At 49.1% G+C, this 23303-nt stretch overlaps 1 protein-coding gene across 3 annotated transcripts in view; it reads left to right on the forward strand.

Annotated features, from left to right (window-relative positions):
* CYFIP2 (cytoplasmic FMR1 interacting protein 2) overlaps positions 1–23303 on the forward strand; it is a 126528-nt gene that overhangs the window by 51983 nt on the left and 51242 nt on the right. For 2 of the 3 annotated variants that reach the window (XM_084763956.1, XM_084763955.1), the window contains exons 14-23: positions 1541–1707; positions 2371–2518; positions 4619–4693; positions 5688–5841; positions 8865–9021; positions 9464–9560; positions 11030–11106; positions 14616–14724; positions 16456–16575; positions 20830–21029. In XM_084763956.1, coding sequence (XP_084620082.1) covers positions 1541–1707; positions 2371–2518; positions 4619–4693; positions 5688–5841; positions 8865–9021; positions 9464–9560; positions 11030–11106; positions 14616–14724; positions 16456–16575; positions 20830–21029 — 1304 coding nt within the window. The remainder of the gene's footprint in view (positions 1–1540; positions 1708–2370; positions 2519–4618; positions 4694–5687; positions 5842–8864; positions 9022–9463; positions 9561–11029; positions 11107–14615; positions 14725–16455; positions 16576–20829; positions 21030–23303) is intronic. The other variant, XM_084763957.1, reaches the window with a different exon arrangement.

A 23303-nucleotide genomic window follows, 5' to 3' on the forward strand; every position in this document is an offset into this window, starting at 1 on the left:
ACACAAGCTCCCCCTTCCGTCGTCTGCACATGTAGAAGCAGAGGTGTCTTCCCGACAGCTTTGGGGAAAAGGCTGCAGAAAAGGGTCAGGCAGCTATCGGACACTTTCTTCCAAAGGGAAGATTTAGCAAATGTTCCAGTGGTTGAAACAGTGGTCTGGTTTGGTAGAGTTTATGTCTGTGTTGGTAGAGAGATCTCCAAAAAACCCACAGGAGTAATATCCAGGGTGTAGTCCAAGGGCCAGCTGTGATTGGTCAACAGTCAGCAATGAGAGCATGGACCAGGATGACAGTAACCTGCTTCACGAAGCACAGTCTTGCCTTTGTAGCAAGGTACAAGTATCGTCTTCTATTTTGGGTTAACACGTAATGGCTATAACTATCCATAAGGTCCACTATGATTGATGTGTCAGGATTTTGGACTCACTATGTAAAGGTCAGATCAGCAAATCTGCGTATCCATCACTTTGAATTACTGTTGTTGTTGGAAACATTCAAATTCCTCTCTAGTAGCTATTTTACTTTGAAATCCGCAGCTACTCATGCAGTGCGGCTTTCCCACTGTAACGTGGCATTGGAAGTTGTCCCTCCTATCCAAGTGCACTCCTATATACACAAGCCATCACCTCGCCGTTACTGCCCACTGTATCCTTCCAGGACTTGTGTGTGTGTGTGTGTGTGTGTGTGTGTGTGTGTGTGTGTGTGTGTGTGTGTGTGAGATACATTCTTGTACATGTGGAGGCAAGAACTCAACTTCACATGTCATTCTCAGGAGCTGGCCACCTTGGACTTCTACTCCCCAATTAGGCTACCTGAGCACTGAGCCGCAAGAATCCAACTTGCTCTGTCTCCCAGCACTGAACTCCCAGCACTCTACCATGCTCACTTTTTTCTCTGCTGGTTCTGAAGTTTGAACTTGGGTCTCATGCTTACAATGCAAACGCTTCACCAACGGAGCCATCTCTCTCTCTCCGGCCCCTCTTTCTTTTTCTTTCTTTCTTTCTTTCTTTCTTTCTTTCTTTCTTTCTTTCTTTCTGTTTTAAATTTTTTTTATTTTAAGCTTTGTTCTGTGCCCAACTTAATATGGTGAATGCCCTCCAGCTCTGTCCATGTTGTTACATATAGCAGAACTTCTTCTTTATGGCTGCATAATCTTGCATTGTTTACATCTAACCCAGTTTGTCTCTACGCGCTGTAGATTCTGTCCTGGCTGTTGTCAGTTAACACTGGCTTCCGGTGTTTCTTCAACTCACTGGTTTCATTGCTCTCAGGTACCTGCAGAAGTAGGATGGATGAATCATGGGATGGTTCTCTTTGTAGCTTCTCAGGAAATACCATCCTTTTTCCAGAATGGCAGAAGTATAAGTTGACACGTCCAGCCACAGTGCATGAGAGCTCCCCTTTAGCATGGTCACTGACGGAGGGAGCAGAGCGCTGATCTGTGTGCATTTGGTACCGTTTCTTACCTAGTTGTGACCTAGCAGTGTGAGCAGATGGCTTGCTAAGTGATAGCTAGGCTGACCCTTGCTCTGTGCCCACCAGGTGATTGCCATGATTAAGGGCCTGCAGGTGCTCATGGGCAGAATGGAGAGTGTCTTCAACCAGGCCATCCGCAACACTATCTACGCAGCCCTGCAGGATTTCGCCCAGGTGACGCTGCGGGAGCCGCTGCGGCAAGCGGTGCGCAAGAAAAAGAATGTCCTCATCAGGTGGGTCCTCGGACAGTCCCATTCAGGGTGCTGCAGGACTGTGGGATCGCAGGGCTGGAAGAGGAGGGCCTTCTAGCTCAGTTGGCTTCTAGCATGGCGCCCAAACACACAGACCCTCTGGCGGGTGGATGTTTGTGATAAGCCAAGCCTCCACTTAGAGTTTGAACTCAAACCTACAGCTGTCTAAACGCGTATCATTCAAATGAGTCCTCTGAGTGTCTGTCGGTTCCTTGTTTGTAAGATGGAGTCCTTGTGTCCATGGCCAGGGGGATGGTGAAAGGACATAATCTATGTGTAGACTTCAGCGCACACCATGTAGAGCGGGTAGGCTATAAATAGAAGCTGTTATGGAAACTTCAGCCATGGAGTTAGTGGTGCTAATGAGATGCCCCTGTAGTTCCTTCCTCTTCTCGCCACCCCTAGCACTCGTCCTCCAGGCCCCTGAATGGCTTAAAGCTGAGTTCTTAGGTAGTCGATGGCCACCAAAGCCACGGCAGCCACTTGTTCAAAGCCCCTTGACCCTGTTAACAGCATCCCTGGGTGGGTCCAGGAGTGAATGCACTTCCCAAACACTCAGAACATTAATGCAGGAGGTACCAAGACACTGTGGGGCCTAGAAACACTCTTGAAGACTCCTGAGTTAAGTTCCCCCTTCTTCCCCAGTGTCCTGCAGGCAATTCGCAAGACGATCTGTGACTGGGAGGGAGGCCGAGAACCTCCCAATGACCCATGCTTAAGAGGGGAGAAAGACCCCAAAGGTGGCTTTGACATCAAGGTGCCCCGCCGTGCTGTGGGGCCATCTAGCACACAGGTAAGCGGTTCCTGGGCAGCCTGGCTCCTCTGACTCCAGGCCAGCTGGACCATGGAAGGGACAACATACCTAACCACGGGGTAGTGGGACCGGGATCTTTGTGAGGAAGGGCAGGCCTAACAGCTGCTCTAGGCTTTTCCTGATGTCTCATTTTGATATACACAGGAAGACTACTGGCCTCAGATTCAGGAGACCTGGGTTCTAGTCCTAGACACCTGTGTGACCTTGGGCATGTTACACAATCTCTCTGTGCCTCAGTTGTCGAATCTGACCAGTGTTGGTCGCACACAGCCGTTGACCCAGCTATCTCGTAGCCCTGTAAAGCTCACGTTCTACAGCACAGGAGGAGTCTGGCAGGGATTGGTTGGTCTGTGTATTGTAATAACGCCAGCCCCTTGGCCTATAGTAGCATCCTGGCATGGGAACTTAAAAGTTCTGCCTCTGACCTGCCCTATGTTCTTGGGCAAGTAACTTAACCTCTCTTAGCTCTGATCATCTTCTTAAAAAAAAAAAAAAGAAGAAGAAGAAGAAAGAAAACTTTGGATGAGATCACATTAACAATAAAACCCTTAACTTTTCTAATTTTCCCATCCCTTTTCCAAAGACAGCCCACAAGCTTGGCAAGCCTCTTCCCTTAGAGAAAGTTTGGTTGTCAGGAATACTCTGGGTTCCCCGCCGGACCTTCTACATTAAGATGATTGCCTGTGCTTATCCAGAACAGTCTTAAAATTACATGGGGAAAAAGAGTGAATCACGAAGTTCAATTCTCACTGCCGATGTAGGAAAAGTATTGCCTGATCTACTTTCTGTGGTATTTGAAAACAGATGAGCCTTACTGAAACTGCCAGGGTCTTGCAGGCTCCAGAAGCCTCAAGCTGGAAGCTCCTCCTTACAGGGCCTTTCAAGCCTTCTCTACTCTGGAACACCTGACTCGGGCCATCTGAGGCCCTTTCTGACCCTTCCTTCTGTGTGCGTCCATGTCTGGGCAGGGCTGGGGCGGGTGAGTGTTTAACAGGGTTATCATCACTTAGCTCTGCAGTTTCCGATGTGCACGGACTTTGTCTTCTGCTTGTAGTACCTTCCAAAGAAGCCTCCATAGACAGGTCTGAAATACTTGTGGGTCAGAGAGCTTTCTAACTCTGAGTGCCCTGGTGGGGTAAGTCCTGAGAAGTAGATGAAGACAGGGCCTGTGAGGAGCTGGGACAGGAGAAGGATGGAGGCGCTATAGACCGAAGACAGGCGAGGGCATCGTTGTAGATAATTTGAGAACTGCAGATTGGTCACTGAAAGCTAAGCTCCACCCCCTAGGTGCCACTGGGCTAGGTTGATAGCACAGACATGTTTAGTTGACTCCTCGGGAGCCCCAGAACTGGAACGTACTGAGAGGAAAACTCCCCCTTTCCCCCTATCACAGATGGAGAAACTGAGGTTCAGAAAGGGGAAGTGACTTGTCCAAGTCACAAGATGAATAGAGGTGAGACAAGAACCCAGGTCTCCTGATGCCCACCCCAGGGCTCCATCGTAGCCTTCGGCATGCAGTAGAAGATGCGAGCATCTCATGGAGCTGAGCAGTAGGCTGTCCCGGGTGGGGGGGGGGGGTTTAAACTCCCTGTTAAACTCCCTGTTAAACTAATACAGTTGGCTAAAGAATGAAGCCACTTTTCCAGTAGGGAGAACTGGATGTGAATGCAGTCACCACAGCCTCCTTTCTTTGGGGATTCCAAGGCATCATTAGCGCTGTACCGAGAGACAGGCCTACTGACAGGTTCATAGAGGGTGGACTGTCTAGGAAATCAGTAACAGTGGTCATCCCTTCCCCACAGAAGGGTATACACACGTAGGGTAGCATAGCATGCCAACTATCTGTGAGTGTTGCCAGGCCCATGGTGGGTGAGACCCTAGGGCCCATACAGAAGCAGCAGAGAGTAGCATGGTTGTTGGGAGGTCGGAGCGTGTTACGTGTGGCCCCCTGCAGTTGTGGTGGCTTTCCCACTGTATACAATACCTCTCGCTTTTCTCTCTCTCTCTTTCTCTCTCTCCCGCCTCCCTGTCTCTCCTGCCCTCCCATTCCCTCCTCCTTCTCTCCTGTCTATGTCTCAGGCCTGCCAGTGGTCCCCGAGGGCTTTGTTTCACCCCACTGGTGGCACACAGGGCCGAAGAGGCTGCCGATCCCTGGTATAACACCGCCTGGCTGGGTTGGTTTGGGTGCCTACTGCGGGAGGCAGCAGGAACAGACTAGCCTGGCTCCTCAAGGCCCTTTCCAGCCCTCAGATTCAAAGACAAGTGGTGTGAAAAAAAATATGAGAATAGCAGAAAGAACAAACCTAGTGCACTTGGCCCTTTGCATGCAGGGCAGTCTGTAGGCAGGAGTTAGTGTCTTGTAGCCTCCTGTGGACTTAACTGGATTTCCATCCAGAATCCCGGGAAGGCTGTGCAATGCAGCCCAGGCCACCAGAGGGCGCCAGCATTCACTGGCAGGTTCAAAAACACAGAGGCTCCTAAAAAGGTGGTGGGGTGGGGGGCTGTTTTGAGCTTTGTCTGTTGCATAACTCCTCCCAATGTTAGAGCTGAAAGAGACTGGGTTGAGAGCTTAGCTGGTCCAATTCCTCCTGTAAGGAAAGGCAACTGGAGCCCAGAGTGGAGGCTTTGTTGTCTAAGGTCACACAGCAAGTCAATGGCAGTGCCTGGCTTTGAACCTGGCTCTTTTGATTCCTGGTTCAGTGCCCCATCCATGCTGTTACCATGGTCATCTGGGAAAATCAGAGAGTGACTGTAGAGTGACATGGATGTCCACACCCTTGGCTAAGCAGGGAAGGCAGGAGCCTCTCGTGGGCCTTAATTACCTGCCATCGTCAGGTCCACCTAGGGGTCCTGTGGGCCCTAGGCAGAGAACTTTGAAAAGCTGGTCAGTCTCCATCTCGGAGGTTTTCCACGAGGGCGGGCGGCGAGCTTGGTGATGGAATGCTTGCCTGGCATGTGCTGGGTCCCAGAAGAGCAGGGAGAGAAGGTTCTGTGGTTCCAGACCCACTTCTCTGACTAAATCCGTGCTTCCTTAAGACAGTTCTCTTTGAGAGCACAAGAAAGCACGAGGGAGGGAGGCGGGTAGGGAAGGCACGCACTTCCTCAGCGTGGAGGGCCACCCTGACCTTCCCTCCCCTTTCTTTTCAAGCTGTACATGGTGCGCACCATGCTCGAGTCGCTCATCGCAGACAAGAGCGGCTCCAAGAAGACGCTCAGAAGCAGCCTCGATGGCCCCATCGTCCTTGCCATAGAGGACTTCCACAAGCAATCTTTCTTCTTCACACACCTGCTCAACATCAGCGGTGAGTCGCGGGGCCCTGGGGGGGGGGGGAGTGGGTGGTGCGCGGGGCCCTGGTCGGGGGGGGGTGCAGGGTGCAGCGAAGACAGGGCATCCACCTCCCAAGGCAGCCAAGGCGACCAGTCAGACTGGAAATTGTAGACCGACGGAATCTTGAAACACATGGGGCCACACTTGGCTCTCAAGGGCAAAAGATTACTTTAAAACCAACCAAAAGAAAGGCCTTTCTGTCAGCTTGCGGGGCGGGGGCGGGGGGGGGGGGTTGGGGGGAGGGCGGGTAGGTAGGAAAGGCCAAGCTCTGTTGCACGCATTCTGTCCCAAATGACTTTGTCTGGTAGCCATCGGTTAGAAGGGGAAAGCATACTGGGGACGCGTGTCTGTAGCGCGGCCGTGCACTGGGTCGGCCTTTGGCCGGTGAGCAGTAGCTATGAACTCGGTTGTACCGCCTTAGTTAGGGTTTCCATTGCATGACCAAGGCAAGTCTTATGAAAGGGAAACATTAAGTTGGGGCTGGCTTACAGTTCAGAGGTCCAGTCCAGAGTGGTCATGGCAGGAAGCACGGTGACATGCAGGCAGACATGGTGCTGGAGAAGGAGCTGAGAGCTCTACATCTGGATCCACAGGCAGCAGGAAGAGACAGGGACACACTTCCTCCAACAATCCTCCAACAAGGCCATACTTCCCAATAGCACCAGACCCTGTGAGCCTATGGGGCCATTTTTTTTCTTTTTTTCTTTTTTCTTTATTCTTCTCTCGTGTATAACATCCTGACTGCAGTTCCCCCCCCCCACACCAATCTTTGCCCAGTCCTTCTCCTCACCTCCCCTTTCACCCAGATCCTCTCCTCCTCTGTTTTCCTTCAGAAAAAAGCAGCCCTTCCAGGCATATTGACCAAACACAGCATAACAAATTACAATAAAACTAGGCACAAGCCCTCATATCAAAGCTGGACGGGGCCAACCCAGTAGAGGGAAAAGGGTTCTGGAAGCAAGCAAAAGGGTCCGAGACAGCCCTGCTCCCGCTTTTAGGAGCCCCACAAGAACACCAAACTACGCAACCATAGCGTATATGCAGAAGACCTAGGTCAGGCCTATGCAGACTCCCTAATTGTCACTTCCGCCTCTGTGACGCCCTATGAACCCTGGCTAGTTGATTCTGAGGGCCGTGCTCTTATGATGTCCTTGACCTCTGTGGCTCCTATAGTCCCTCCTGCCCCTCTGCCTGATGTTTGCCTGTGAGTCTCTGCATCTGCTCCCATCAGTTGCTGGATGAAGTCATTTCATTGACTTTCTTTCCTTCCCCCCAGCCACCTCCCCCCCCCCCCCCGCCAGTCATGTTTACCTCTATCCTAGTCCTAGTTCTCAGGGCGGTCCAGTCTCTGGTTCCTGGCCCTCCAGGCAGCGTCAGGCATGGGCTCCGTCTTGTGGCATGGGTTTTAAGTTGGACCGGGCATTGGTCGGCCACTCCACAAGTTCTGCATCACCTTTCCCACAGCACTTCTTGCAGGCAGGACAAACTGTAGGTCTAAGGTTTTGTGGCTGGGTTGGTGTCCCAATCCCTCCACTGGAAGCCCTGCCTGGTGAGAGATGACGGCTGGTTCAGGCTCCATATCCCCAGTACTAGGAGTCTTCGCTAGTGTCGCCCTTGTAGATTCCAAGGAGTTTCCATTGCACTAGGTTTCTACCTTGCCCCTAAAATGGTACCACCACCCCAATGCCTGTTGTCTCTTTCAGTACTCTCTTCCACACTCCTGATCCCTCCTGCTCACCCAGAAAATCTATTCTATTTCCCCTTCTCAGGGAGATTTTTGTACACACACACACACACACACACACACACACACACACACACACACACACACCAATCCCTCCTTGTTACTTAGCCTCTCTGGGTCTGTGGATCGTAGTATGACAGTCTTTTACTTTACAGATAATATCCACTTATAAGTGAGTATATATCATGTTTGTCTTTCTGAGTCTGGGTTACCTCACTCAGGATGATTTTTTTCTAGTTCCATCTATTTCCCTGAAAATTTCATTACGCCCTTGTTTTTAATAGCTGAGTAATACTCCGTTGTGTTAAACATACTACATTTTCTTTATCCATTCTTGAGTTGGCGGACATCTAGGTTGTTTACAGTTTCTGGGTATTATGAATAGAGCTGCTATGAACATAGTTGAGCAAGTGTCTTTGGGGTGTGACGGGGTGTCCTTTAAGCATATGCTCAAGAGTGGTATAGCTGGGGCTTGAGGCAGATCGATTCCCAATTTTTCTGAGAAAGCACCATACTGATTTGCAAGGTGGTTGTGCAAGTTTGCACTCCCACCAGCAATGGAAGGGTGTTTCCCTTGCTCCACATCCTCGCCAGCATGAGCTGGCACTTGTGTTTTTTATCTTAGCCATTCTGACCTGTGTAAGATGCAATCTCAGTTGCATTTTGATTTGCATTTCTTTGGGGCCATTTTCCTTCATACTTTCACAATAGTCATTGCTCCTAGCAGTGGACACTTCCAGACTGCACCTCAGTCCAGTACCTTCCTCTTCCTCTGCTCTGAGAGGCTGGGCTTTCTTTATTTTTTATTTTTTTTTCCAATTTTCAGGACAGGGTTTCTCTCGTAGTCCTGGCTGCTCTGGACTCTCTTTGTCAACCAGGCTGTCCTCGAACTCACAGAGCCTGCCTCTGCCTCCCAAGTGCTTAAGCTGGGCTTTCAAGACCTCCAAGTAGTAAGAGATCCAAGGTTACCACACACAGGGGCCAAGGGGCCATGCTTCCTTGAAAGTCAACATTGGTAGGTGTGTCCTATCAACAGGGTTTGTGTATAAATCCCATTTCTTTTGGGATAACCTCTCAGAAGCTGACAGATGCTATTCATCAGAGAGGCTACTAAGCTGGCTTTGGGCACAAGACAGGGGAGGGCCATGTGTGACACACCTACCATGCCCCTGACAGTGACAGCCAATACATAGCAGCCGCTGAGGTGTGTGAGCGCTTTCTGCTAAGCTGCAGCTCTCTCCCTGTGTTTCCAGAAGCCCTTCAGCAGTGCTGTGACCTCTCCCAGCTCTGGTTCCGAGAATTCTTCCTGGAGTTAACCATGGGCCGGCGAATCCAGTTCCCCATTGAGATGTCTATGCCCTGGATTCTAACGGACCATATCCTGGAAACCAAAGAACCTTCCATGATGGAGTAAGAGGCAGCTTTGGGCCAACCAGGGAGTTCCTGGGGTGGACGGGGAGGACAGAGCCACAGAGCTCTTTGCTTTACAGAAAGAAAAAAACAAAACACTGAGTATAAATGAGGCATTGAACTCTATCCTAGGCCTTAAAAGGGTTTAAAAGGGCCCCAGCCCCACCTGCCCTTCCTCTCTTTGTCCATCTCATAACAGCCATACTGGAGAAATCAGCTAGGAAGCAAGAAGCATCCTCCTAGGATAAGGTTTTTAGACCAGGGGACCCAATAATATCATGGATTCTGATCTCTGTGTGCAAATTGGAAGCAAGACCTTCCTAAATGGAGGTGCTGGGAACACAGCGGGAGGGTGGAAGGCGGCCTTCAGCTCCAAGCCATCGGGCTCATCTCTCGCGCCACGCCTTTTCCAGGCCCCCCATGACTCTGTGCCCCTTCACAGGTATGTCCTTTACCCCTTGGATCTATACAACGACAGCGCCTACTATGCTCTCACCAAGTTCAAAAAGCAGTTCCTGTACGATGAGATCGAAGCCGAGGCAAGTGCTTCCTTCCTTCCTGCCGTCTCTCCCAAGATTGTCCAAGATTTAGCAGTTGACACAAAATGGGGAGGAGGGTGGTCAGTGACTCTTTCCAGGAAACAATATTCATACTCCCTGTGACAGCGGAGGCTGTCAAACATGACAGTGCGCAATGGCCCACTCCTTTCTGTCCTGGTCCCCAGTCTGTGCTACACCATAAGGGACTGTAAGGACCTCCGTGTGTATATACACCTCAGCTTGCAAATGGTGCCTCTAACTATTCCATAGGCAGATCTTGAGCTCTGGAAATGACCATCGGGGCCTCTAGAGGGGCAGGAAATATCTGGACAAGAATTCAGAGTTGGTTCTAGAAAGGGAGTGCGGGGTCTAAATGAACACTCCTGCTTTGACCCTGTAGATTCCATAGAGGGCACATTGAGGGTCACGAAGTTCAGAGGCCCAGGCAGGAGGCCTCACCATGGGTGTGAAGCCAGCACCGAGGGTGTGAAGCCAGCACCCAGCACAGCTCCTGCTGTGGGTTTTACTCTATGTAATATAGTGGGTGTCAAATAATAGGTACAGAAACGTTTAAGTAAAGGCTTCATCTCACAAAGCTGAGGACTTAATAGGAAGGAATCAAAGATGCATCCCCACCTTTAGCTCTGTCCCCTGCCCTGCTGTTGCTAGAGCCTGGTTGGTTTGTTTGTTTGTTTGTTTGTTTGTTTGTTTTTCAAGATGGGGTTTCTCTGTGTAGCCTTGACTGTCCTGGAGCTCACTCTATAAACCAGGCTGGCCTTGAACTCAGAGATCTACCTACCTCTGCCTCCCAAGGGCTGGGATCAAAGGCGCGTACCACCACCACCTGGCAGCTGAGCCTAGTCTTTTTAAAGATCCACGTTGCCACTTTTTGCTCTGCTCCTTAATGGGCGATATGGCTCTGATGCTTGACGTCAGGTGTCAGCTTGTCTTTCCCCCTAACCTCGTAGTAGCCTATGAATGTTGCAAAACCCTTAGGTGTAAGGCTTCGTACACTGAAAACCGAGGGATTTAAGGAAAGCTTGAAGAAGGGCACTTCCCTATTGCTAAGGACATTCTCAAGTTTAACTCTGCAGAGCCAGGGAAAGCAAATAACAAGGATGAGACAAAGTCTTTGGGGTAGCAGGCTGCTAGGGGTAGTCATGACATAAGAGGGCGGGGCTTTCATTTCTGTTCCTGGACCAAAAGGAGTATGGGGGAAGGGCTGGTTCCTGGGCTCCTCACTACCTACCTGAAGCCGGAGGAGCAAAGGGCCGAACTGTGACATGTACCCGTCACAGTCACAGACGCTTTCTTCGTTTGACCCTTTCTGTCAAGGCTGTTACGTTGCCCCTCAGTGCACATCAGTCAGCCCTGCCCTGGGGCCCTCCTAACTGCCTGTGTTTCTGTGATTCACGCAGACAGGACCCACTGACCACTGACCACTGACCACACTGCTTTCTCCTCACCAGGTGAACCTATGCTTTGATCAGTTTGTCTACAAGCTGGCGGACCAGATCTTTGCCTACTACAAAGCCATGGCTGGCAGGTAGGGGAGCCTCCGCTGTGAGGAGCATCCTTTCTTCAGCCCGGTGGGGGGGGTGTTGGAGACCGGGGGGGGGGGGGGGCTTGCAGGATGTGATTCCCTGTTCTCCCTTCTTCAGCACCTGAGGAAAATGGAGCAATTCCCACGGGCTGGGGCATGGTGAATAGGTAGATAGTGTACACATACTTCATGAGGTCTACAGTTCACGAGGACAAGAGGGAGAAGAACTGAAGGAAGTGCGTGAAAGAACAGCGCTTGGGACTCTGGGAATATGTGGTCGACAGACCTGAGCTAATCAAGGCCATCTTAAGGAAGTCTAGGGAGTTAAGTGAAAAGCGTGGAGGACCAGTCCAGAATGTGCAGGCAAAGGGAACTTCTTGTCAAAGCCTTGGGAGAACAAGTACAAAAATAATGCTTGCCTGCATCGGGCTGGTGAGAAGCTTCAGTTAGTTCATGGCAGAGGCCACTAGAGGGCGGGCTGTGTGACCTGGCACGTTAAACCTGGAAAGTCCTGGAGAGAGATACACCGCCACAAAATGCTTTTAGAAGCACAGCGGTGGCTCGACTTGATTTTTATCTTTAAACGTCACTCTCTATAAATCTATGGAGAATGTATTTAATGTGTGTAAGGATGGGTGTGCGGAGATGTTTGGGTTGGAGGTGTGTCAGATTTATAGGCCTATCAGTACTTACTGAAAGATACCGATTTAACCACTGGTGTCCCCATCCTCAATGAATTCCTGGGTTTTAGAAACTTGCAATCAGCAGGGTGTGGTGACACACGTCTTTAATCCCAGCATTTGGGAGGTAGAGGCTGGCAGATGGCTGTGAGTTCGAGGTCTACCTGGTCTACAAGGCGAGTCCGGGACAGAGAAACCCTATCCCTAAAAAACAAAAAAGAAAGAAAGCAAGAAAGGAAGGAAGGAAGAAAGAAAGAAAGAAAGAAAGAAAGAAAGAAAGAAAGAAAGAAAGCAAGAAAGCTGCGATCATGAAGACAAATCCACTTGTATAAATGTATTATGGTTCTTGCTGGAAGTTGAGATGAACCAATCAGCCATCCCAAGGGCGATTTCCCCATCTCAGTTGCCCGCCCCTCCCCTCCCCCCATGGAAGCGATTGGCTTCATTTTGCTCTGACAGACTTGACAAGCACTGCACAGGAAATGCCATGAACACAGGACCTGCTCTGGCTAAAGAGAATGGGTCCTAAATATTAAGTAGATAGAAAGCACCAAGGCGCATTCATTTTAAGTAGTTGCTTAGTAGGTGTGAGTAGATCAGGTAGCGTGCAGTAACAACAAAGGAGGCAGCATTTCGAAGACAATTCTGATCCTAACTATGCTGGTGCTCTCTTTGTAAGCAAACTCAGGGATGTTACATCATGGGGACTTTCTATATTTAGCTTATAAAATCTCATAGTAGGGACTAGAGAGATGGCTCAGTGGTTAAGAGCTCGTCATGGTCTTCCAGAGGCCCCGAGTTCAATTCCTAGTAGGCATGTGAGATAGCTTACAACCACCTGTAACTCCAGGGGGTCTGTTGCCCTGTTCTGCCCTACACACACACACACACACACACACACACACACACACACACACACACAAACACACGGAAAGGGTGTAAAAATTCATCTTTAAAAACACATATCCCAGGCGGGGCATGGGGGCACACACCTTTAATCCCAGCAGAGGCAGAGGCAGGAGGATCGCTGTGAGTTCGAGGCCAGCCTGGTCTACAAAACGAGTCTAGGAAAAAAAAACCCATATCCCCAGTTAGGTGCAGTGAGGCATGCCTTTAATCCCAACCCTTGGGAGGCAGAGGCAGGAGGATCACTGTGAGTTGAGGCCAGCCTGGTCTACAGAATGAGTTCCAGGACAGCCAGGGCTGTTACAAAGAGAAATCCTGCCTCAGTGTCCATACGTACACATACCTAACCCCATTTGAAAAATGGCCCTTAGCAACTTTCCCTGCAAGATAGTGCTTTCAAAAAGATGGAAGTTGAGAGAAGCTGGGAAGTTCAGAGAAGGAAAGAATAACACAGGCCAAGGCCGTCCATCTGAAATAGCATGCCACCACAAGTGGGAGCCATGTACACCCTCCTCAGCGTTTTAGAGCAGCCATATTTTAATGAGGAAAAGAAACAGCAGACATTTAATAAAATGTTTTGTTTACTTCAACAAACCAAAGCCACTAACATTTCAACATGGAATCAGTGCAAATAATATTAAAGACATAGCTCTGTGTCCTCCTAAAGCTCCTAAGCCTAATATGTATCTGGCATTGGATCTCAGTCTGGACCTGCCTCATTTGAGGCGTTCATTGGGCACCATGGCTTGTGGCTGCTATTTAGGACCGTGCCAGTTTAAATATGTCTCTTTCCCACTTAAAATGTTTAAATGACTTCCAATTCATCTCTACATCCTGCCTCTCTACAGGGGTTCTGTGGTCTCACAAGGTCTGGCCTGTAGACTAAGATGATGACCCTGGTTTGCAAGCTCTCACTCCCTTTACCTACCCTGACTGCCTTTCCTTTTCTCAAACAGACCAAATTTCATTGTATGGGCGATAACCTTACCTCGGCCTTAGCATTGTCTTCCAGCCTCTGTCCTGAATAAATTAATACATAAATAAATACAAAGACTTTCCATAACTCCTAACCCCAGATGACCCTACTTTCTTGTTGTCAAGTACTAGGGCTGTCCAACCTATCCCTTAATGTGGAAGATAAAAATAGTACACATGGCTAATAAGACTGCTGCAACATTAAAAATAACTGTATGTGTATGCATATGCAGGCATGTGTGTGTCCACGTGTTTGTGTCTGTGCAGGTGGTGTGTGTATATAAGTCTCCAGGTGTATGCTTATGTGTGTGTATGTGTTGCCTGTTGAACAATGAACACTATGCACATGTTTCCTCTTGTAAACCATTTAATTCTCTTGCTTGCTCACATTTTTTAAAGATTTATTTATTATGTATATAGTGTTTTGCCTGCATGTACACCTACAAGCCAGAAGAGGGCACCAGATCTCATTATCGATGATTGTGAGCCACCATGTGGTTGCTGGGAATTGAACTCAGGACCTCTGAAAGAGCAGCCAGTGCTCTTATCTGCTGAGCCATCTCTCCAGCCTGATTGCTCACATGCTTATCGGTCTCTCTTTATTGTAAAGTCAGTACTGTGAGGGCAGAAGGGACCTGGGTGTCCCTGGCACCTAGAATCTTCATCGGGATATACTCTGAATGCACTCAATTGCTTTTGTCATAAGTGAAGAACAGAGTCTCCGCCCTGGGTTGCCCACATTTAACTTAGAAAATTCCACGTCACATATTGAGCTTCTGTGGCCTGAAAAGAAACTGAGGAACTGTGTCTAGAGCAGCCACAGTTCTGTTGGAAACGTCTAAGACTGTGTGTTCTGGGTGGACCATGTGGCCTGGCATAGATGTAGCTTGGCTGTGGGGGAGCTATTTGCCACCACGCCCAGTGCACCTGTTTCACGTTGCTCTCTTCCAGTGTCCTGTTGGATAAACGTTTTCGAGCCGAATGTAAGAATTATGGAGTGATCATTCCTTACCCACCCTCCAACCGCTATGAGACGCTGCTAAAACAGAGACATGTCCAGGTGCGTGGGAGGAAGCCGTGGTGGGGAGGAATGGGAGGAACAGACTGTGTGGTGGAGGAGGGGTGAGTTTTCCCATCTGCCTGAAGTGTCTGCACCCAGACCTAAGAGCCTCAGAATCTGTTACAAACAGTAGTGAGCATCCTTTGGCGCAAGTTTTAGACTTCCTGGCTCCTCTCCGGCTGGCCTCTGAGAAGCCCTGCCCACTATGCCCTACCATCCTGAGCAGTCCCCTTTTCTTCCTCAGCACTCACTGTCACACAGAGACAGGTAGACCCACCCCGGAAATGAATGAGAACGGCACAACCCCCTTAAATGAAGCGCATTGAGCTAAACCCGGGGTACAAACTGGTTCATTTTTATCCAGTGGTTTCTCATAACATTTGACCCCAGATATAGGAAAAATACTGCTGGGGACAAGAACACATCTCTCTCTCTCTCTTTTAAAATGCTAATCTAAGGTAGGGTGAGGGACCGGTACCACCACAAATGCTAAACTCTCCCTGCCAGTGGCCAGACTGGTAGCAGAACAGCCCGCGTGTGGTGATATCTGCGTGGTTGTTGTGTGGTCCTTGGCCTCTGTGAAGGAACAGAGCTGAGGCCAAGAAGATGCTGACATGAGCAAGAAAGAATGTACACTGAACTCTCTGGGCATCCATCGCCAGTGTCTAGTCACAAGAGAGAAAAAACAAGGCTCAGTAGGCGAGCACCATTAGTTGCAGCCAGAATTAGCCACAGGATCCCCTTATGGGACCTTAATTGGCTAGGAGGAAATGTGTCCTAAGATAAGTAATACCTGAGTGATCACTTAGCGCCTAGCAAAGCACAGTGCACACAGCAGGTACTCAATAAATGGTAATTGTCGTCTTCATAGCATCTGCAATAACACCCATATGGATCCCGGCGGAAATTAGCTGAAGCTGTATTTTCCCGCCCTTTAATCAGCCCTCCATATGCCTGCCTTTAAAATCGCTCCCATGAAGGCATAAAGTAGGCCAGGGCTAAGGCAGCTACTGCTCCCTGGAGACTGTGAACTGAGCACAGGAAGACACAGAGTGAACCTCACTCAGGGCTGAATCTAGGGTGTCAACAGAAGCATTTACCAGAGGTCAGAGGTCACCTTGAGCCTCCCCTGCACAGCCTGAGTTGTATTTTATTTTAGATAAACCAGTGGGTTCTCAACCTTCCTAATGCTGTGACCCCTTTCATAAGGGTCCTCATGTTGAGGAACCATAAAGTTATTGTGTTGCTACATTATAACTATAATTTTGCTATTGTTATGAATCCTAATGTAAACATCTGATATGCAGAATTTTATTTGATATGTGACCGCCCCCCCAAAGGGGTTGTGACCCACAGGTTGAGGACCACTTAGGTAGAGCCTTCAGGGAAGTCAGAATAAAACAATATACAACTGTCTCCAGGCTAGCAAGACTCATAGGGATGAGTGTTTCACTGTGTTGAGTTCATTTTTTTTCTCTTTCTCCTGCAAGCATTCCCATTATACATATGCCACATGTACATATAATATTCACATAGATAAGAATTAAATAGAATTGCCATGGTCAAGAGATTTCGTGGTGCTATCTATACTCTACATCATCTCTTGCCGCAGTGATGCGCTTTATAATTTTAGTGGTCCCCTCCCCGTGCACTGTATTTACTTGTCAGATATCTGTGTACATATTAAGTAATGTTCTCCCCCCCCCCTCCCCACCTCCCTCTGCCATTCAGCTGCTGGGTAGATCAATTGACTTGAACAGACTCATCACCCAGCGGATTTCTGCTGCCATGTACAAATCCTTGGACCAGGCAATCAGCCGCTTTGAGAGTGAAGACCTGACTTCCATTGTGGTAAGATCCAGGGGTGGGCCTGTAGGCTTTCCACTCTTAGATGCCTCAGGGGGTTGGAAATAGCTGTAGGCTCTTCCGGGCCAGTTCAAGAGAAGCAGGGGACTTTTTTTCACACCTGACCAGAGTGGTCATGGGGTGAGAAAAAGACTTGGATGGGATGGGAATGATTTTACTCATCCTCCTTATGGCCGGCAGCCAGGTGAAGGGAGCAGGGGAGAAACTCCTTAAGATCAGAGGGGACCATCACTCAGCATTGGTTGTGTGTGTCCTTAGATCTACAGAGTGGCGCAAGAGCAGGCAGAGTCCCCAGGAGCTAGAGAATGTAGCACAAGGTCACTTGGCGGGTGCGTAGCTGTCGAGGGTCTGGAAGGGCTGTACTGATGGCTTGTTTGTTCTGCTGTGTCTCCATCTTGAAATACTGAGTGGCTTTGACCACCACCCTGTGTTTTCATTCTTCACCATGCCCTGTAGAGTTTTCAGCAAGTTCTGTTGCACAGTCAGGAGCAAACCTGTCCCCTGCTAGAAAGCAGCAGCTGGAATTTTCCCAGTCACTTTTCTCTCCAAGAGGTGGCGTAAAGGACATTGAACTAGAAGACCAGAATCAGCCGTACTTACTATCCCGGTCCTGTCCTGCCAGTGACTAGCTCTGTGCTCATAGGCAAGTTACACATCATCACCAATCCTGTTTCCTCACCTCTAAAGGAAACAAGATACTGGAGGCCACTTCCGAGAGTCACTATGAAACAACAGTAGGAACTCACTTGGAAAGAATTTGGAATGAGTCTTTGTAGTTAATATGCAGTAATAGGCTTTTCCCCCCCTCTCCCTCAGTGATACAAACATAGGCTAGATTAGACCAGATTAAAAGTAGAATAAAAATAGGTCTAATTAGGAGGCAGCTCTCACAGGCGGTTAATAAACTCTCAGGTAGAGGTCAGTGAAGTTGCACATCCTGGCTAAAGCAAGGGGGTTTTGTGGCGCTTAGGCGAGGAGTGATGACGTGTCAGCTAGGAGCTGGGATTTTGCCCATATATGGTTAAAAACTGAGCTCTTAGGCTGGTCCTCTTGGGTGGGTTGCCTGAAACGCATAGCCTGGAGTTGTCTCCTTGCAGGCCAGATTGAGGGAAAAAGAGCAGAGGGGGTTTCTCGGCTTGTGGAAGGGCGAGCAAGGGTTCCAGCCAAACAAGTAATAGCTTTTTACTTTTATTTACTTATTTATTTATTTTAAAGAAAAGGACAGTGGAGCTGCAGCGTTCTCTAGTGGGTGGTGTGTGATAGCTACAGCATCTGTTAGTGGGACGTATCCCAACCACTCACCTGAAGAAACCGTAGATAGCTCACATCCCTGAAATCACTCGGCTGCCTCTGTCTTGGGCAGTACAGTTTTGTTTCCTGTGTGCTATCTCTCCAGAGGCAGGAGTTTGACTTTCTTCTCTTTTGTTTATCGGTGTGTTCCTCTTTTCCACTAATGAGCGTGTCTGGGGGGTGGAGGGGAGCAGGCGTCCATGGCCTCTGCCTACTCCCTGGAAGACACTGAATGTTCTCTTGGCTAGAACAAAATGAAAACACGCAGTGAAAGCCCTTGTATAATCAGATGAGATAGCGATCCCTCCCTCCGGGTAGGCACGGTTTCTATAAGCCTTGGCTGAGCAGCCTCTGCTTCCTGGCAATGGCAGAAACGAACCAACGGAGGAATGTGTCTTTCTCCTCTGCCTTCAAACCTGTTCTAAAATGTGGGAGTCAGTCACCTCGCTGTGTAAGTGTGCTGAGCAGGGAGTCTCACAGACTGCCAGGCTGCGGGCGGTGTTTGCCTACTGGTGTATTTGAAATCTCAAGGCAACATTGTAGCATTTGGAAGCATCCGAGGAAGAATCCAGCCAGCCTTCCCAGGTGGCAGCACTCGAAGGGCTGACTGCAGATTCAGTCAGGGAGGTCCGCCTCTCCTCAGCTTGTAGTCACCTCCCCACAGGCCCACCCGACCTGTTTAATTCTCAGATGCTTGCTGGAATCTCCCTGACCCTCAGAGTTGTGGTCCCTCTAATACGGCCAGCCCCTCCTCCTCTCGGTCTCATTCTCTGCACGCTGGTTCTTTAAACCTGCCCATCCGGCTGATTTCTTTTCCCATTTTGCTTTTGTGTTGCCGTTCCCACACCAGCGGAGTTGAGTGCTGTCTCCTCTTGCCCAAGTCTCATTATCTTATCCCTAAAACAGGGTACCCGCTGTGTGCTCAGGGCTCAGTGATCTTAGAAATTAACTCATTTGCAGTTGCCGTTACTATCTGTTCGCTGTATCACCCACGCTCCGCCAATGGGGAACAGAGCTGCCGCAGAAGAGATAGCAGCAGAGAGCTGAGTCTAGTTCTGCCCTTCAGTTACTTCCTGGTACAGAGCTGGAATGTTCTTCGGACTGCCACCCCATGGTTGAAATCCAAGCCCTAGCATTCTTTTGGAATTGTAGGGTCTGCCATCCCCGGCCCTCTGTAGCATGGCAACAGTCGGCTAAAGTGTCAAAGCTCCAGGCCCAGCCCTATGTGATGGGGTTGCCCACCCTGTCACAGATGACCCATCCTGTAAGACGCCCTTTTCCACTCCAGCTAGTCTCCCATACATGGCCTGCCTGGCCCCACTGCCATGAGTTCTGGCCTGCATGTTTACAGCCATTTACAGCCATGCATAGTTGGAAGCTGCACAGCTACAATGTTGGAAGTATGGGCTGAGGCCTTGATCCCCCCACCAAAGTGAACTTGTCAGGCTTGCAGGGTGGGGATGGGGGTGGGGCCTTAGGAGAAGAGAGCCAAGTCTTTGTGGCCCGTGACTCACTGAGCTCCTTAGGGAAGCTGGGCCCTGCCATCCCATTATGGTTTTACAATATAAAGACCGAATTTATATCATTTCCCTTTCAAAGGACCTCCAACCTCTTTCTAGTCTTTCTAGGCAGCTGTATTAAAGAGACCAAGGACACACGATTTGGAACCCAAAGACCCAGAAACGTCATCCCAAACACTTGTCTGTGACCTGCGTGACCTTGGCCATGTTATTGGCCTTCTGATCCTGTTAGTTCTCCCCTCTGTAACAGGAAGAGTGGTACCACTCCGTGAAGCTGGCCTCACCAAAGCGTGGCCACAGTGGCCTCAGGTTCCCCCGGAACTTGAGCTTTTTTTTTTTTTCTTCCTATTTGGACTGTGATGGTTTTGGATAATAATAACTGACAAGTTGCTGAGCAACAAGAAATGAAACTCAACCAGAAGGGTTTCATTGTCTCTTGTATTTCCCAACAAACAGCATCCTGAACTCTGAGCTCACCCTCTGCCTGAAGGTGGGACTCCACACAATCAGAGCCTCAGGCACACACAGGCTCCCGGTCACTGAGGCTGAGTACAGACAACAGGTGCCTCAGGGGCCTCAGGACCTTCAGTCCAAAAGAGGAAGCATTCTACACACACACACACACACACACACACACACACACACACACACACATCCTTTAAAAAGTCCAATGGTAATTTGATCCTGGCTAAGAATGTTAGCTGAGAGCCCAGTTCCTGGACCTAAAGCCAAGCACCTCAACTTCACAAAGCCTCGGTGTTCACACGTGTAAGGACTGCAGCGATACTGACCTCATAAGGCTTTGATGAGCATTTAAACAGCATATATACATAATGTTTGTGCTATTTATGCTACGTATGTATATGTGTGTGATATTTATATATAATATATGCACATACATATAGAATGTACTAATTTATTTAAATCATACAACATTTTGCCAAAACCTGGAAATGTCCTATTTCAACTGAATAATTAACCCTAAGCAGGTGGTAGCTCTTATTTATTTAGTGCTTTCTCCAGGATGGAGAAATAACCTCTAGTGAGTCGCAGTATTACTTATGACACTGACACTAAGGATAGGCCTTTTCCTCACCAATGAAGAAACAAGAATGCGTGCAAACATGCTTTCTACCCCAAAGGGCTGCAGACGGGCTTTGCACACGGTCAGAGGTCTCCCTCCCTCTCTTGTTCCAAGAGCATCAGAAGAAGGGAACACTGTCCTGTGCCACTGCAGGGGATCCCAGTCCTTATATAGGAGGTCAAATGTTGTCTGAGAGGGGTCTCCTCTCAATGCAAGGAGTGTTCAGTGTGTGTGTGTGTGTGTGTGTGTGTGTCTGTCTGTCTGTCTGTCTGTCTGTCTGTCTGTCTGTCTGTGTTACCTTCAACCCTTTAGCAGCCTTGGTTTTTTTCTCTCTCTCTCTCTCAGGAGCTAGAGTGGCTGCTGGAGATTAACCGGCTCACACACCGACTCCTCTGTAAGCACATGACACTAGACAGCTTTGACGCCATGTTCCGAGAAGCCAATCATAACGTGTCTGCCCCCTATGGCCGCATCACCCTGCATGTCTTCTGGGAGCTGAACTTTGACTTCCTCCCCAACTACTGCTACAACGGATCCACAAACCGGTAAGGGAGTCCCTGTGCACGGGGCACGGGGCAGGGCAGGAAAAGAGGCTGTGGTCAGTTGCCTCCAAACTGGGCCTAGCAGCTCTGTCCGTTGCCGTGACAAGTTTTTTTGTGGAGATGCCCCTGGGTGTAGGCTCTGAGCTGGAAGTGAACAACCCACATGCCATCCAGATTCTTGGAGCCTTCTAACCCAACTTGACCCAGTCTGGGAATGATGCAAACCTCACAGAAGGCTTTCTCCTCCTATAAAGTGATGCAGGGGGTGAGCTATAAAGGGTCGGCAGGAATAAGTAAAGTGAACAGCAGAAGTCTGCCATGAGCAGAACTTGTACATAACTGAGAAGCTAGGGGTGAAAGTAACACTAGGGGAGTTGGAAGTGGACAAAGGAGAAAGGCAGCGTGCGGAGGGCATGCGCTCACAGAGAAGTTCTAGAAAACGCACAACTGCTCACCACACAGGCTTTCTTCCTCAATATAAGAAGTTGACACCTGGGCTGTGACCATATGGTGGGGGAGGAGGCCCCCTTCTGTCATACACCTAGGGGATGGGAATAGGGTGAAAGAGGGAGAGAGGGAGGAACAGGAAGAGACGAACACGGGCATAAAACTTGAGATGTAATCGGAATAAATTAATTAAAAAAAAAAAAAGAAGTCCACACCTGTTTTCCACCCAGAAGGGTGAGAATTGGTCCGTTACTACCCGGTAATTTTTGCTGTTCTGTAAAGCCAGCCCTCACCAAATCCCCCAGAATCCTGAGCATTTTTCCTCAATCAATAGAACCCATCCTTGTGAACGAGGTCCCATGTACTTTGCAAAAGAGCTTGCTGTTACGCTTTTTACAAGCCGTTCCTCCCTAGGCCCTTATCCTGAGCATCGCTCCTCAGTCAATAGAATATTTCTCATAGGGAAGGTCATAGGTGCTTTGCTAAAGAGATGTACTTTGTGGAGGAGTTTTTGTGTAGCCAGGCCTAAAGTCTTGTTGTGATAATTGTCACAAGGAAACTTTTCTCCGAAGTCTTAATCTGTTTAATGTGTAAAAAATAAACTACTTGGTGTCAGGCTCCAGAGGTTTTGACCCAGCACCAGCTAACTAAATTTGAGCTGAGTTGAGTTGAGCTACATTTTCACGTCACCTGGACCGTTTCCCTACTGGTTATAACACATGCAGGGACCCCCACAGCAGCTGTGAAGGATAAAGTACGAACAGACGGTAGACCCCATGGGCCATGACAGGACCACCATGTGTTCATTCGCCCCAGAAGGCTTCGATGAATGACAATGTTCTGATCACGTGGTTCATTCCTAAGGACATACACATAGCTGGACATGTGTGTACACATCAGGCCTCTTTGCAGAGTGGAACTTGCCTCCTGGAGAGAGCGCACAGCTCTGGAGCGGGCACTGAAGCAGAGATAAGACCTTTCCTCACACAGGACCTTTACTGCCTTTATTCACAACCCAAGCAAGAACACAAGGACAGGTGGAACATGTGTGTAGGGGAAGTGCTTGAGGCCCTAGAGCCTGGGAGGTGTAGACTGAATCCACACTGGGTGAACGGAAGGAATCGGGAAGACTCTACCCCCAGGTGTACTTGAATCTTTATATGCCCTGCTTCCTCAAGATTTGACTTCATAGCGCATTTGAGTCAGGGCTACAGACTATAGCCTGTCCACAAACTACATGTCCTATCTTGTCACCAGCCACGACGTCAGTATATGACCTGAGACTGGCTCTGAGCAGCCCATGTACTGGAAATGGTGCCATCTTTGGGGGGGGGAGTGTTTGTTCCCTCTTTATTGTTTGTGTATGTTGTTGTACTCCTGTATGTTTGTTTGAATATGTGTGGGTGCACAAGTATGTGGGTGTTAATGCATGTGCATGAGCACACCCATGTTGAAGCCCCAGGTTGATGACAGGAATTATCCTCAGTCACTCTTATACTGCCTCAATGATGAGGCAGGCTCTCTCAATCAACCTCAGAGCTTGCCTGTTCAGCTAGGTCTCTTAATCTAACTCCAGGCCTTGCCTGTCCAGCTAGGTCTCTCAATCAACCCCAGAGCTTGCCTGTTCAGCTAGGTCTCTCAATCAATCCCAGAGCTTACGTGTTCAGCTAGCTTGTTGAGCCAGGTTTCTCTGGGGATTCTCAGAGTCCACTTTCCACATTTCTGAGGCTAGAATTATAGAGGAGCAGCTACACCCACTGAGCATTTTTACCATGGGATCTAGGGATCCCAACTGTGGCCCTCATTCCTACATGGCAAGTGCTTAATGTC

Source organism: Acomys minous (genome assembly GCF_964271855.1).
Source record: "Acomys minous genome assembly, chromosome: 16".
NCBI classification, from domain to species: domain Eukaryota; kingdom Metazoa; phylum Chordata; class Mammalia; order Rodentia; family Muridae; genus Acomys; species Acomys minous.